This window comes from Thalia democratica, chromosome 4, assembly GCF_965202585.1.
Source record: "Thalia democratica chromosome 4, ktThaDemo2.hap1.1, whole genome shotgun sequence".
Taxonomy (NCBI): domain Eukaryota; kingdom Metazoa; phylum Chordata; class Thaliacea; order Salpida; family Salpidae; genus Thalia; species Thalia democratica.
Genome location: NC_139168.1, coordinates 39,866,902 through 39,883,500, shown reverse-complemented (window position 1 = coordinate 39,883,500; position 16,599 = coordinate 39,866,902). Strand labels below are relative to the sequence as shown.

General features: G+C 26.5%; 1 protein-coding gene across 1 annotated transcript in view; it reads right to left on the bottom strand.

The window, feature by feature from the left end:
• Window positions 1–15,429, bottom strand: part of LOC145833360 (uncharacterized) — a 28,914-nt gene extending 13,485 nt beyond the window's left edge. Inside the window, exons 1-8 of the mRNA XM_082940541.1 lie at window positions 15,201–15,429; window positions 14,767–14,910; window positions 12,947–13,092; window positions 12,532–12,750; window positions 12,090–12,285; window positions 10,727–10,975; window positions 10,353–10,498; window positions 4,426–4,595 (exon numbers count right to left, since the gene is read on the bottom strand). Coding sequence (XP_082796667.1) covers window positions 4,426–4,595; window positions 10,353–10,498; window positions 10,727–10,975; window positions 12,090–12,285; window positions 12,532–12,750; window positions 12,947–13,092; window positions 14,767–14,910; window positions 15,201–15,429 — 1,499 coding nt within the window. The remainder of the gene's footprint in view (window positions 1–4,425; window positions 4,596–10,352; window positions 10,499–10,726; window positions 10,976–12,089; window positions 12,286–12,531; window positions 12,751–12,946; window positions 13,093–14,766; window positions 14,911–15,200) is intronic.
• Window positions 15,430–16,599: the final 1,170 nt, after the last annotated feature.

Here is a 16,599-nt window from a genome sequence, read left to right as displayed (position 1 = left end):
TCTGTTCAACACAGGTCTGCAATCCGTCGGAAAACTTGACTTAATGTCTCTCTAATATAGGAGATACTCTGATCTGCAGAGTAGGTGCATCTACAAATGATAATCGCGTCAAATATTTACTATCATTTACTTTTATTGCTGAAGTGGATAGAAACTTTTTTAGTGGTATAGGCCAATTTAATTATAATGATGTGTGTTCGAAATATAGATGCTATTCGCCTTTAGAATCTTAATGAACAATTACCAACGTAAACTGTTAGTTTAGTTTGGATGTTTTGTTTACAAATTTGTTTATAAATGAAGCACTATACTTTTTTTTTTTGCACTTAGCTAGATTGTACTCTGGAGTTTTTACAGCTGGTAAAACTGGTCTTATTGGGTAGTTTTCTTTGTTTTTAATATAAATTTTGCCATATTAAATTACTTCGTTTTTCTGTATATTCCATAAGGCTTAATTGCAATGTTTCGTGGTTACGGAATTAAGATTATACTTTGTTTCTTTAAAACGGTTTTGTCTGGAACAATTTTGTCTAACTTTTTAAAATAGTCCGATTTATTTAATACAACAACACCATTGCCTCTATCCATTTATATAAAACTATTGATTGGTTTTTTTAGAGTCTGCTAAGTTTTTTATGTATTAATTGGTTTAATCTTGTTTTTTTGCATTGTGCATCTTTAATAAACATTTCTAAATGTCACGAAGATTGATTTTGATTCATAAAAGATTAATTCTGTTTTGTTACTTGTTGAAATTTTTCTTGTTTGTGGTTCTATATTGGCACGTAACTTAACTTTTTTAAAGCTATTGGATAAAATGTTTGTTTAAAACCATATTTAAGAACGTTATCAGTGAATTTTTTAGCTTATATTAACAATAAAACTTAAAATACTTTTTTTTAAATCTTTATCTATAAGTTTTAAAGTATTTTGTTATATCTTTCAATGATATTCTTTTTATAGTGTGGTCTTTATTAAATAAATGTAAATGCAAATAGTTTGAATTTATCTTTTATAACTTTAATTGATAAAAAAATATATTTGGTTTTACGTTTTTTTTTGTTTGAATTTTATTTATAATTAGTTTTTTTGATCTAGATATCTTTAATTGAAAATCTAGGTGTTTGTAAACTTCCAAAACTTATAAAACTCTTAATGTAAAAAAATGCTTTTTATGATAGGTTATGAAATGTAAATTTAATAGCTGATAAACTTAAAACAAGGATACTAATAAAAACAAACTATTTTTAATCAGTTCAAGAAATTCATTTAAATTTAATTTTTAGAGGGGCTTATAAATTACATTTTAGCAAATCTAATCTACCTATATTAAAAAGTAACATATGTTACTATATAACTAGAAACATATATAGAGAAACATATGTCAGCGTAATAAAAGAAGGATACAGTATAATTTGATATTATTATATTAAAAAGTACTGACTACTGAATCAAAAAAGATCTTAAGTTGTAGTAAATTGTTCGCGTTAATATTTATAACCATAAATACTCGACTTCTATAAGCTAATTCCCACACATTACTTCAGCATGACACTGAAAAATAAAAACTAAGTAACGTTTGACTATTATTTAGAACCTTTTGTTTCTGCAACCCTGACAAATTTGTTTTTAACTCTGCTTTGCACACAAACAAATACCTCAGCGCTAAAGTGATTAAGCCCACGCCACATGGTTATAACGATACAAAGATTGATCGTTACTATACAGGTCTGATAAGTTCGATAAAAAAAAATACGTCGCAGACTATCCTCCTAATCGTTGTAGATGGTCGTTTGCGGTTCAGTTTATTGCTAATAAAAAAAAATGTAAGTAAGCAAAACTAATTTTGTAATTTAGTTCCTGTTATTGTTCAAAATTAATTATTCTAAGTTTGGTATTAGTTAAATTGAGATGAGTGAAACTGAAAACTATAAAATCAAATAATAATAACATTAAAACTGTGGCTATAGTATGAGACTTATCAGTTATATTTTATTGTAATTTGTTCATTTGTTATTAACTGTTAACAACCAGAACCCAAATTTTTGAGTGTACCATGTAAAACTGACCATAAACTGGCCTTGTGAGTCTTCTTTTTCCTGTGTTTTTTATTTGTTTTAATTTAGTTTTTAGTTAGTTTAAAGTAAAATGTGAATAAGAGAGGAAAAATTACACATGATGTAACACACTTTCTTTTCCCCAGTAAACATTAATTGTTTCAAAGGGTTAAGTATGAGACTGTTTACTTAATATTTAGAAAATTCTGTCAGAATAAAATTTTGAAAAATAAAAATGTTTTATTTTTTAATTTTCTAGTTTTATTCTAACAAAATTTTAAAAATATATCAAGGAACACTTCTTAAAAGTTTGAGGTAGTTATCTCAAAAAACGTAGGAGAAGATAGATTTTTAGTGAAATAGTCTATTTTTGCTGTTTTAGTTTGCGCCTCTCATAAGGATCTTATGCTGCCTCCGACTTTGACCGGCTGTATCTCAAAAATTAATTTTGATTTTTTATAATCTGTAACAATCATCTTGTAGTAAAAACTAAATAAAATAAGATCAAAATGTGAAAATAATGTAACCCCCCTATGCCCTTCACTTGTAGTAATTAAAATAAATTCTTACTATTTATTTATATAGCTTGTTTAAAACAAAGTATCTTTTTAGATTAAACATAATTAAGCTTAAAACATTGATTTTTAGTCTAAGTTTATGGTTAAAAAAGACATCGAGTACAATATAATTTCAGTTTGATATTGGTGCGACATCATTCTAGGTAATTACCAATTAAAATAGCATTGTTACATAAAATTATCCACAATTTTTTAAAACCTCAGTTAGTTTATTTTTTGATGTTGAATTTTCAAAAAAATATTTCTCACAAGTTTTGGTCAACATCTAATGCATAAGCATATTCATACAACCTTCCTTTTAGATACTAATAAGAAAAATGAACAAAGGTTTAAGTAGTTTGTGCTACAGGCAAATTATTAACTTAAAGATTAAAATAAAACTCAGGATGAATCAGGGCAGTATCTTTGACTTAAAGAATAGCATCCCTGATACAAAAATAAAAAATTTCGATTATTATAACTAATAAGTAGTATGCTTTCATGTTTTGAATAATTTATTAGCCCAGGCTAAAGATCAACCTTCAGGCCACATGCAACCAACAAAGGCTGCTGACCCCTGTATTAGACTGTTAATATTTGCATTCAGTATTTGTTCAATTTATGAGTACTGTGAATTTAAAGGTAATTAAAAAAGTAGTTAGTATAGTAACCTCTCAGATCTTTACGTTCTCTTGACGTTACGCACTCTCGTTTAGTTACAAATTTTAGAATTCTAAAAATTCCAAAAATAAATTTAGTTTTTTTCAAATATTTCACAACTTAGGTTTATTTTATATTTTAATTTGAAATATGTTTCTAAATGCTAACTCATCTCTCTATATCTTTAGACTTTGTAAACTTATGTATCTTGACTAATTGATAAACATTTAGTTATACCTTAGTTTATCAGAAATTTTGTTAACAATAAGAGATTAAACAAAAATTCTGAAATAAATATGACTGTGTTAAATAATGAAAGTATAATGAAATCATGAGAGCTTAAAACAAAAATAAATAATACAGCACTCTTGCCTATATATGAATAAACATCTAAAAAAGAAATCTAATGAAACTTCCTAGCAAAAAGTAGCAGTATAATTAATAAATATAGAGCTTACACTTAACACAAATCTCAATCATTTTTTTTTAGTAAACATATTGCTAACTTTCGTTTGACTTTTTTTTTAGTTTAAGTTAAAACACATGTTAAAAAACAGCTATTATAACAAGTATATTTGGTACCTCTCGTATCTTTACGATATCTCGTATCTTTACGCGTTTTTTCTGTGGACACAATGTGCGTAAATAAGCGAGAGGTTACTGTAATCTGTAAGTAATATTTATTTATCTTATGATGACAAATTAATTACAAATAATAAATAATAAAAGTCCCACTATCAGCTGAGATCGGCTGTGTGTAATTGTGCTTAGAGAATAAATTAAACAAATAAATAAATAACAATAATAAATTAAAAAGCACAGTGGTGTAATAAATAAAACAAATAGATAATGAATAAAATTCATTCTGCTTCTCAATTCTTCATCTTATTGGGTTTCTTAAAGTATTCCTTTTCCCTTTTTACAGTCTTTTGTGTACAGTAGATCTCCATTTGGCGCGGTCATTTGCAAGCAACTCTAACTCACCAGATCTTATATTCAAGCTTTTTAGGTCTTTTAAGGTCTTATATTCAAGCTTTAAACGTTGTTTTGGACTACCTTTGTTGCTTTTGCTAACGACCAAGTTGCCATACAGTAGAGACTTTTGGATTCGCTCAGCACCCATCCTCAGAACATGACCGAGCCAACAAAACCTGTGCTGACTGATGGTAAAGTACACAGTGGTAAGACTAGTATGTCTCAATTTTTTCTTGTTGGTGATCTTTTGTTGCCATGCAATTCTAAGGGTGAAAGGTATACATTTTCTTCTCCTGCAAGCTAAAAACGCCAATTTTTCTGAATTTTGAAGAGCTTCAATATCAACCTGAAAACATAGAAGTTTGTTGTTTATGATAGCAGTTTTTCTTGCATCACTTATGTTTTTGGGTCCATACCAGTAGATATGATACAAAAGTTCCAGTTTAAGAGTACCGGTAACTGTCGCATTTTGTGTTATGTCTTTGCAAAAAATCTGCATAGCTTGGGTGAATCTCTCCAAGCACAAAGCCAGGGCACAAGCACTGAAATTCCAGGTGTTGCCCATGCAGCAGGATCTCACCCTTCACAATGAGAAGGGCTCAGCCTAACAGCAAAGCTGATACAGCAAAGCTGATACAGCCAAGAAATATAATTGTTGCAGGAGCTGCTAGAATGACACTGGATACAGAGTCAGACCGCCTACAGCTTTTTGATCGGAGTTTTGCATCTCCTAGAGAGATGGAATTACAGTTCTGAGGAGTTCCCTCTACCCCAGTGTTTTAGACTTATCCTTGTCTGATTTTTCCTCAGGGTTTACTACCGAAGCCTTAGCTTAACCAAAAGCACCACAAGGCAGTGGAGTTAGGCAAAGGTTTTACAGAGCTGGTACAAAACTAGCTTCATCCCCAAGGAAAGACGTGCGGCCCTGAACATCTAAGGGCAGTTCAAAACTTGGAAGAAATTTTGGAAACCTGGAGAAAATTTTCCAAAAACATTTGTCAACCCTGTAAGTGAGAAACATGGTTAGATAGAATTCGATTTCTTTTTTTTGATTTTGTTACTTTTCTGCTTCAAATATTTCAGAAGTTATGTAAGTTTAAATTTAACTAGTTTTTGCCCTTACAGTTCAAGAAACTCAAAGTACTTCTTAGTTTTAGTCAAAAATTAGCTTGCAGATATGTAGTTATAAAATACCTGAAGTATTTATTTATTAAAAAATATAATAAGTATTTAAAAACTAAACATTTTTATCTTTTAAAATTGATAATCTTTCAAAAAAAAAGCAAATAAGCATTAAAATATTGCTCGTATAAATCTAAGAAGTATAGTTTTATTCCTAATAATAATTTTATTTGTAAATTTCTATATAAAATCTTTGTCATATTTGCTAAAACATAAAAAAAAATTTTTTCTTACATTGGCAGTTGGCAACATTTTTTTTTTACTATAAATAACATTGATCTTATACAAAAGCTTGAAGTATAAACTTCGAGCCAGTTTTTATAGAATTAAATAAAAATTATTAAGCTTTTGAGATATTGTAATTTCTATAAAAAAAATTTGATACAAGCGTATGAACCTCAAATTTTTTGGGGTCAATTTTCTCGAAAATTAAAAAAAAATCTTTAAACATCTATCTTCTTCATTTTTTTGAGCTAGAGACTTCAAATTTTCAGGAAACATTACTTTTATATTTTGAAAGACTTTGAATTTTGTGATTTTGTAATATTCAAAAATAAAAATTTTAGACAAAAAAATAATAATTGTTTTTTTCAAAATTAAAAAAATGCTGTATTCAATCTTTTTAAAATTTTAACAATAGACTTTCTGTGAAAATTAGAAGAGGATTGCTTAAAAAATGAAGGAGGAGATAGATTTTTAGTGATTTTTAAACTTTTACTATTAAAATTTTGTTTATATTAATAAAAAATTACAAAATAGTTTTTTATGCTTCTTTTCATGAAAAAATTTCAATAAAAGTTAAGTTCTGTTGTAACGCCTCTGGCTATAAATTAAATTCAGCAAAAGAGTTTTCTCTAATTAGGGTTTTTTTTAATTTGTTTACTTTCTAAATTGCCGCCTTATAAAAAAATTAGATGTTGTGGCAGCTCAAGCTTGACTTTTCTATGTGCTAAATTGTGAGTATTGTTATTAATCTCTTATTTTTAGTTCTGTCTCTTAAATTGATTTATATTTCTAATAAAGTTAAATTGAAGTTAATTTTACTTTGGTTTTGCATAAATTTGAATAAATAAACTTTGCTGTTAATAAAATTAAATTGAAGTTATTTGTGCTTTGGTTTTACATAAATTTGAATAAATAAACTTTGGTGTTAATACTTAATTATATTGAAATTATCTGTAATTTGGTTTTACATAAAATTGAATAAATAAGCTTTGTTGTTGATAATTAATTAAATTAGCAAGCAGCTTCTTGTACTCTTATAAATCTCTGTAAATTACAAACTAACTTTAAGTAATTTAAAATAAACTAGTGGGCCACACCTAACTCTTGGTATAGCACAATGAGTAACAGATCCAAGCCCACCAAAAAGGATAGTATGTGCTCTAAAGAGAACATACATCATACTTTAAACAAGGTCATCAACCCCGAAACTCGCTGTAGCCAACGTAATATAAACAGAGGGATTAACAAAAGGGGTGTTGACTCACACTCTTCGCGCCGTAGCCAACCTGGTCCATCAGACCAACCACAAGCAACGTGCGAAAGATACTGTATCATTATGTGCTCTGCATTTAATAATTTAGCATATTATTTTTTAGAATTATTGTTCTAACTTAATCGAGGGGTAAATATATCTTTGACTATACGGAGGATAAATTGGTATTATAATAATGTTTTGAATTTAATAATTAACTTTATAATATATTTCCTACGGTCAGACTTCTATATAGTTTCAGTGTATTTGATTTTGTATGTAATTTATGTGTAGAAACGTAAGTACTTTTCTAATTCTAAATATGTTAATAAATTATTGCAATAATAAAATTTTTGTGAACAAAAGCTATATAATTTGTTCAATTAAATAAAACTTAATAAAGTTCGGTTTACATTTACACCACTTTTATAGAAGATAATCACATTGATCTAAAACCTTTTCTTAAATATCTAGCTTCAACAATTTTCCTAAACCTACGGCTTAGATTAACTAGTATAATTTAATTTCATCTTTACACATACTTACTAGTTCTAAAGGTCAATACGTTATGAAAAGGCTTACTGAATTGTTTAGAGCAATTAGCTATCACCTGGGACGTAGTTAGCTCAAAAAAGTAACAAATCTTCAAAAATTAAAACATCTGAAATGACGCGTGATAACGTCCTTGCAGGAACACAGCAATTTAAACTACCTTTAATGTTATTGAAATTAATATGAAAATATGCAGTAATTTTATTAGTTCAAAAATGGAATGTTTAAGTAGGGTGATAACTATATACAAGGCAATTTATTTTGTCCACACCCCCTATGACTTTTATTTTACTTTATGCGTTGCCACTACCAATAAAACTTTCATTAAGTAAGTATAAGAAAATGAAAATTTAACTCAAAAATATTTATATCATTTTCAGAATCAAACATTTAACGTAGTAAATAGAAACAAGATTAAATTATGCAAATTTTTGTAACATAAAATTGCATGATTTTGATTTTTGAAGTAAAAGCTACCGCTTCCACTAGAATCAATTTTGCAATGCAGATTTTTGACAAATTAAATCTTTAACGCCCTAAATATATCCAATTTAGATGTATTTAATTCGTTTAATTTTTTACGACACTAAAAGTGCTGAAGAGTACATATATGTCAAATTATCTCTCAGGAGTGCTTAACTAAGTATAAATTGATACTAAGAGCTAAGAAAGCAGAGTCTTTTCAAGTAAAATCAAGTTTTTTCGCACATACGTATACGTTTCTGCAGACAAAGCTACGTGCCTGGCTATCACGAACAAAATGATAATAAAGTTACAACAATTTCAAATACGTTCAATCAGGATAAAAACTTTTATTAATTTAAAAGGTTTACTTCACTTAATAGTTTAAAGTTACATTCGAAAACAATTAAGTATAAACAAATAAAGTTCAAGAACAAAATGTGTTTATAACAGCTTTTAAAAATTTATCTGCAGTACGATTGCATAAGCTAATTAGTAAATGTTTAAGCGTACAATGAATGCATTTATAGAATTTTTTTTAAATTGATAATATCAAAAAAACCTTATTTCTTTTATTACAATTAAGTACGTTTTACAAGTTATTCAACAAATACTTTTTTTTTTGCTTTGCACATAAGAATATGTAAATTGGAAATACATTAACTTTAAAAAAAAACATGAACTTTCAATATAAAACTAAAAGCATTTTGGCGGTATCAAATGATTCTTACTGTTTAGAAATAAGTAATTGCTAAGAATATTTGTTAATAGTGTAATCACAACAAAACAAATATGTTGGACTATGAAAAATGTTTATATGTCTAAATTTCTAAATTGATGTCTAAATTTAAGGCTTTACTTAATTTCATGTTTAAAGCACAATATGGATCTTAAAACATAAAGTATTCATTATTTTTAAAGCATTAGTCTTTTTTTTTAATTATCCTATAACATTATTATAATTTTATTAAATCTAGTTTTGTATTCTTTTAATAATAAAAAAACTTGCTAAAGTTAAAAAGTTATACAAAATTTTTGCCCTTAGAAGTAATACTACAATACTTTTTCTGTTTAAAAATAAAAAAGTTTTTAAACAGCTATACGTTTTTTAATACAAAACAAAAATAACGTAACAAATAAAAAAATGAAGCATGTGTATATAAAACGTTGATTTAAAGAATAAAACAAAAACTACCTCTTGAAAAAAGTTGCAAGTCTATTTTAAAACTTTGCAATTTAAAAATAAAGCAAAGACATAAAAAAGTCGTTAAATTATATTTAGCAACTTTTAAAGTTCAATTAGTAAAGTCTTTTTTTATAAAATTAGTTGTAAATTAACACATGTTATTATGTGTTGGCTGTGTAGTTAGTTATTAATACTAAAAAATTAGGCAAAAAATAAAGCTCATATGTATTCTTAATCTTTACTTATTACTTTAAATTTGTAACACCGAATATTTTATCTAACAGAACGTAAATAATCCCATAAATATGAATTATTATAAAAGCGCAAGTGGAATGTTCCAATCTTAATGCTTAAAAAAAAGTGTATAGTATGTTGTTTTATATTTTAAAAATGTTAATATCTTTAAATAGAATTAGTACACTATTTGTTTTGTTTGAAATATGTAGTAGAAAAATGTTTAAACCAGAAAATATTATTTTTCTTACTTAAAATTTCATAAAATTCTAAAATGTTAAGAAATGTTAGGATGAAGTAAGGTGTAACTGAACTCAAAGTTTAAAACAAACTTATGTAAAGATGTATAAAGTTTAAATATAAAAAGTTACCATCTGTATAATTCAGTTAAAACATTTCAGCATTTTACTTAAAACTTTTAATTTTGATGCTGTTTTTATTCAAAATTTTTGATGTCATCAAATTGATTTTTAATTATATCATTTAAAACAGTTAACAATACAATGTAAAAAAAAACACATTTAACTAAAACAGTAAATACATGGCTTTTTTGGAATTCAAACAATTAAGTGTTTTGCATGAAATGATAAAAAGCTGATATAATACATGAATATTGGAAAAATTAAAAAAAAATTATTGATATTTTTAAAGCACTCATTTATAGGTAAAAACTAAATTTCGTATAGAAAAAGACAGTAAAACTAAATGAAAACTTTTATAAGAAATCAATATATTTCAAGATTTAGTAATATAATCTTTTTTTTTGTACCCTTTAAACAACTAATTTTAAAGTTCGTTTTCAACAACAGTAAACAAATTGTTTTCATTGAATTCTTAAACATTGTTTTAATATTTATCAAGCCATACAAGAACTGAGATTTTATCCTGCTAAACTTTGCTATTTTAACTCTTTTACGAAAATATTAAAATTAATAATTTCTAGAACTTTTCACTTGTTTTTTATTTCGCTCAATATAAAAACTTGCCATATATATCATACCAGTACCGACTAATAACACAGCTCCAGACATCATATATGAAAAGTAAAAGCTGTTTGTGACGTCATAAATAAGGCCACCGATGAAAGGACCGGCCAAGCAACCGATTCCATTCATGACTTCAAGATAGCCGTATGCGATGTCGACAAGTTGGCTCTCTGTTTGAGAATAAAGTTTATAGATCAATATTGAAAATGTTTGTATATCTAAAATACTGATCTTTAAAGTTTAGAAAATTAACATGTATACAACTAACGATTTGTAAACTTTTATATAAAATTAAGGTAAAATTATAATTTAAAGACTACACCGTTTTATTTAAATATTTAAGTATCGTGTGTGTACATATATCACTTTTATTTTAAACATTTTTAGAACTCACTTACCAAACATTTTAGGAGTGTATATAGGGTACAGGGACCAGCTACCAAATCCAGCGCCTAGTATGATGCAACAAACAAGCTGAGAGTTAAAATTAGTTGCCAAAACACTCAGCAGTGTAACTAACGACGTCACAGCTCGCAGCAGGCAGTAAAGTTTGAATGGATCAATTTTTTTGCTCGCATTACACAAAGCTCCCCAAGCAAATCTGGAAATCATATTGCTAAGCCCAATAGAAGATGCGAGTATTGCTCCTGTAAAATCAAAACTTTAAAATACTGATATGACGGAACGTTTTATGTTGTTTTTAAACGTATCCTAAAATAAAAACTAGAGTGTTTGTAGTTCTATGAAATGTTTCAAATATATTTTAGAAACAACTTGTAAAGCGGTTTTTAAAAAATTAGAGACTTTAATAAATTTACCACTGTAAATATTAAGCAATGTATTTTAAAACAGTTTAACAACATGATCAACTTGTTAAAGGTATATATATTATTATAAAGTTAATTAGCAAACAAAAATCAGACCAACTAAAATTGAATTAGATCTTATTATTTAGAATCAAAGGTTTTCTGCGGCATAATTTTTGTAACAAATTTTATAATGGATAAAAGTGATTGGATTTATGTTCTTAAAGTCGACAAAAAGTATCCTCAAAAATACTTTTCATATTTAGTTAAAAGTAAAAGATAAAATTTCATTACATTTCTGTGATAGACTAATTTAATAAGTTGTGTAATAAGTTTTCACTAAATAAGTATTTTTTAAGTAGTAAATTTGTTAAAAACTTCAGCATTGAAAAAATACAGACATTAGATTGCTGATAGTTTTGTTGTAAGATATCTGAGCGAAACCAATTCAATGAGATACAACAATAACACGATTTGCAAAGTACTTGCTTTATTAAACTGACATACGTTTGTCTGTGTTAAACTAATAACACAGATAAAAACATGTCAGAAGTAGTATTTCTATTTATTGTCTTATTTTACAACATTGCAGGTTAAAAAAGTGACGACATATTAAAGATTTAAAGAAATTTGAAAAATATAATACTAAGATTTCAATAAAAAAACACTTCATTGCTGGACAAACATGAGTTTTTTAATAAGTGAATGTTGAAAGCTTAAGTTTTAGGTTTACAAAGTATAGCTTTTATTTTTGCAGTCGCTAGTTTTTAAATATTCATAACTTTGAACTATTCTTAAAGGCTGATAAAACAATTAAGAAACAAGTTGAAAAAACAAAAAATGACTGTAGGAATTATATATAATTTTAATTTTATTTCAATGAAAAAAAAACTTTGCTTTTTTAAGTTTTTATGTATCATGTTGACTTAAACAGTACTTATTCAACTCACCATACCTTGTTCTGCTGTCATTCCGAACTCAAGTTGAGCTCTCATTGGAGTGAGTCCCATCACAAGCATCATAGAAAAGTAGTTAGTAAAGTTACTTAACACTCCCACTAAGAAATAAGGTTCAAGTACAGTTTTTCGTGACAACGCTAAAAAATTGTTGTTTTCTTTTTTGATTTTTTTTCCAATTTGATTGTCTTTAACCTGTTATTGTTTGAAGTTAATTTGTTATTTTGAAATAAATACCAATAAAAGACTAGAAGCTGAGTGTAGAACTATTGTTATTTTAATAAAACATGTGTTCCAAATAAGGTTGTTGTACTTTTACGTAGAATTTTGGTCGTCATATGTTTTTCAAAAAAAAAGTCTAAACTTCATGTTTACAAAAAATAGATTTTTTTTTGTCACATGATTAAGTAAATTTAATAATAGTAATATTAAAGGTATTACGTTTTTCTCTTCTACCATGAGATCTTTTATTTCCAAGCTGCATTCAATGTTTCCATTAATTTCCTTCACTTCAAGTTTTTGATCTTTACATTTTGAATTGACTTCTTTTTCAGTGTGATTATTAATGACAGGGTTCGAAAACATTATTGATGCACATACACACATGTTGGCCATTACCCCAGACAATATTAACACTGCACCCCTCCATCCATACATCCTCTTTTTTTTAATTTAATTTAAAACATTTGTAGAAACGAAAACAAAGCTAAGTAGTAACCTATTCTAAGTATGACTATTGTTTATTATATGATAAAATATTTTAAAGTAATTTTTTTAGGCAAGATATATTGTTTGTTGTGTTATTGGTTATTTTCAAACAACTCAATATTAATTTAATATAAAGAACAACTCTAACCTCAAGCTGCTCAATAACAAGTGGTAATACACAGCTTCCAACACCAACCCCACAAGAGGCAAAACCTATGAAAACTGAATATTTTCTTTTAAAGTACGATCTCATAATCATTACTGCTGGAATATAACACATTCCTATGCCGAACCCTAAAATTTAGTGAGAATGTTAAAATACCACTAAAAGTTATTCAAAAATCAAACAAACTTTAAATAATGTTTTTGAATATTAAATTAATAATTGTCATAATTCTTTTTCAGATATTAGAACATAAGTGACCAGTATATTACAATAAGTTATACAAGACACACACTTCCAAAAACACTAAATATATTTTGATCATTCTCTTCAGTAGAGTACAATGACAACAAATAATAATATTTTACACACTTATATAATAGCCAAGTAATCAAGTAATCATAAAGCAATCAAGAGATTAATAAAAGACAAAAGCAATTAGTAAAAGTTAAAACCAAACAAGTCCATTTTCGTTATAACTAATCTACAGTAAAACTAAACATAAATAAAATGAAAACAATTCTTATAAAATTTTACGAAAATAAAGAAACAGTATAGTCAAAATCGTTTTGCTTACATAAAACAGGTTTCCTTAACAAAATACAAATGGCTTCTAATTTAATCAAATCAAAAACATTACTACAAATTTTAATAGTTTTAAATCTATTTATATTATAATTGTCTGCACAAGTTGGATTATTAACTAAATGTTCTGAAATAGATGAACGTTTAGATGCGTTTAAAACCTCAACTGGTATATAATCTTTCTTAAATGACAGGCAAAAATTCTCTACACATTTTGGTATGTGTTCTTTTATTCTCTTCCTTAGATGTCTAGTTGTTAATCCAATATAACTTTCTGTACAACAGCAACTGTACTGGTAGACAAATATTTATTAACAAAAGCTCAGAGATGTTAGAAAAGAAAATTAGATAATTAGTAAGAAATACTTATTATGCAGCGAACCCTAGAATTGGTTTCACCTCTAAAACACTAATAACACCAGGTGGTAAGGATCCAGTATCTAAATCAAATAAAATTATGGTAATCTACCAGTACAGTGTTGTTCAGCAAGTTATGTTGGATTAACAACTAGACATCTAAGGAAGAGAATAAAAGAACACATACCAAAATGTGTAGAGAATTTTTGCCTATCCTTTAAGAAAGATGATATACCAGTTAAGGTTTTAAACGCATCTAAACGTTCATCTATTTCAGAACATTTAGTTAATAATCCAACTTGTGCAAATAGTTATAATATAAATAGATTTAAAATTATTAAAATTTGTAGTAATGTTTTATGATTTGATTAAATTAGAAGCCATTTGTATTTTGTTAAGGAAACCTGTTTTATGTAAGCAAAAAGATTTTGACTATACTGTTTTTTTATTTTCGTAACATTTTATAAGAATTGTTTTCATTATATTTATGTTTAGTTTTACTGTAGATTATTTATAAAGAAAATGGACTTGTTTGGTTTTAACTTTTACTAATTGTTTTTGTCTTTTATTAATCTCTTGATTACTTTATGATTACTTGATTACTTGGCTATTATATAAGTGTGTAAAATCTTATTATTTGTTATCATTGTACTCTACTGAAGAGAATTGATCGTAATATATTTAGTGTTTTTGAAAGTGTGTGTCTTGTATAACTTATTGTAAAATGTCACAATAATTGTGTTCAAATTTATATATAAGTAATGAGAATAAACCACAATTACTATTTTGTAACAATTAAAACAGATATAATACTTGTGCTAAGTTTTTTCAAAGTAGTAAGTAAACTTAAAATGAGAGCAAACCTCCAAAAAAACCGTAAAAAATGAAAATTTGGTTGAGATTTTTTGCAAATGATGTTGCAAATAAGCCGGCTGCCGCTATAATCCCTCCTATCATATGAGCACTGCGATGGCTAAACTTATTGCTTAGGAAACTTGAAACTGGCGCTGTAAAAATTTAAGTTTATAAAGAATACTTTTACGGTAGAAATATCTGCGCTTCTATATATATATATATAGTTTAAGTACTTAACTTAAATCTAAATAATCAACTTTTTAAAATAATAAATATGATCTTTGATACTTTTACAAGCTAATTTAATTTTTTTTTTAATAAATACTACAACTATAATAGATAATATTATACCTTCATTGGTTCATGGTAGTATTTTCAAAACTAAAAACTGTTACGATAATTTAAGTTTAAATTAGTACTAGCTTAATTTTTATTTTCGTACCAAGGCCTGATGAAAATCCACTAGCAGCGCTACCTACAAGTGACGTCATACCAGAAGTGGCGTTAAACTCCCTCTTCCATGCAGGAGTTAGGACAGAATAGCCAAAGTATATGGTTGCCATGAGGGCGTGGGTGACAAATGACGCTAATGCCACCATATAGCTCCATCCAGTGTCCGTTTGTCTGTATCGTTGTTCTAACTTCAAATGATGTTTTGATTGTAAGGTCATTACGTGTTTTTAAGTTGATTTATCTGTTGAAAATAAATTTATAAGTTAAGTTTATTTATAAAAATAATAGGTTTCACTTTAATACTTGGTAGTTAAGTAAATATCATAAAATAATTTGGTTACGGATTTATAAAAGTTTATCTTGACAAACTCTAATAATTTTTTTTTCAATTATCGTAGAAAAGTTAATGGAAGTAACGCATTTTTAGTATTTTTTATAAGAAAAAACTGTGTAGAAGATATAAAAAAGTTTTACAAAGAAAATTTAAAAGTTTTAAACATTTAATTTGAAAAATAACTGAAATAGTCCAGGTCAGTTATGTGAAAATGGTTGTTCGAAGTTTATCAAAAAATAATATAAAGCTACTGTTCGTAAAGTATAAGTGAATTGAGTTGAATATTCAAATACATACCAAGGTAATTGTTTTTATTTCTAATTGAACATTTTTTTTTGTTTACAAAGCTTAAAACAAATTATAAGTAATACTTATACAAATCTAAACAAAAAAAAACTCATTTTGCAAAAATTTGCAAAAAAAAAGAATAATATTCTATTGACTTTTAAGACAATGCAGTCATGACTTTACCTTGTAATCGGTTATAAAACCACAACTAAAAACCTGAATGACCTCTAAATACAATTTTTGTATAAAAATAATAATCTTATGCCTTTAGCTCGCTTTAAATAATTTTCTTAAATGTTTTAAGTTCTACTCATTTTACTGTTTGTATAAATAAAGGCTAATTTTAATTAGATACAATAATTTTCCAAATTCCGTTAATCATGTCTTTAAACTTTGTATAATTTTTATTTTGGTGTCTAATATATACATTAGAGTAACTAAATAATAAAAGTTAGTAATTTATTTTGTGATTTTATTTTAACCTTTAAAATTTAAATAAAACCTTCAAAATTTTACTAAGACTGTTTATAAAAATCAACTTTTATGTTAAATCACTTGGTTTAGTAAGTTTTTTAAGGATTTTGTATAATATGAGGTCACATTTAAATGTTTAAAGCTCTATTCTTTATTCCTGATTTATAGTTTTCACGTTTTAATCACGCTTCGATAAAAAGTATCATATGGAAAAAAACTTTTATTTTTGTTCTACGATTTTTTTATAAAAAAAATTGTATTTTAGAAAAGATATGACAAGATATATATTCAA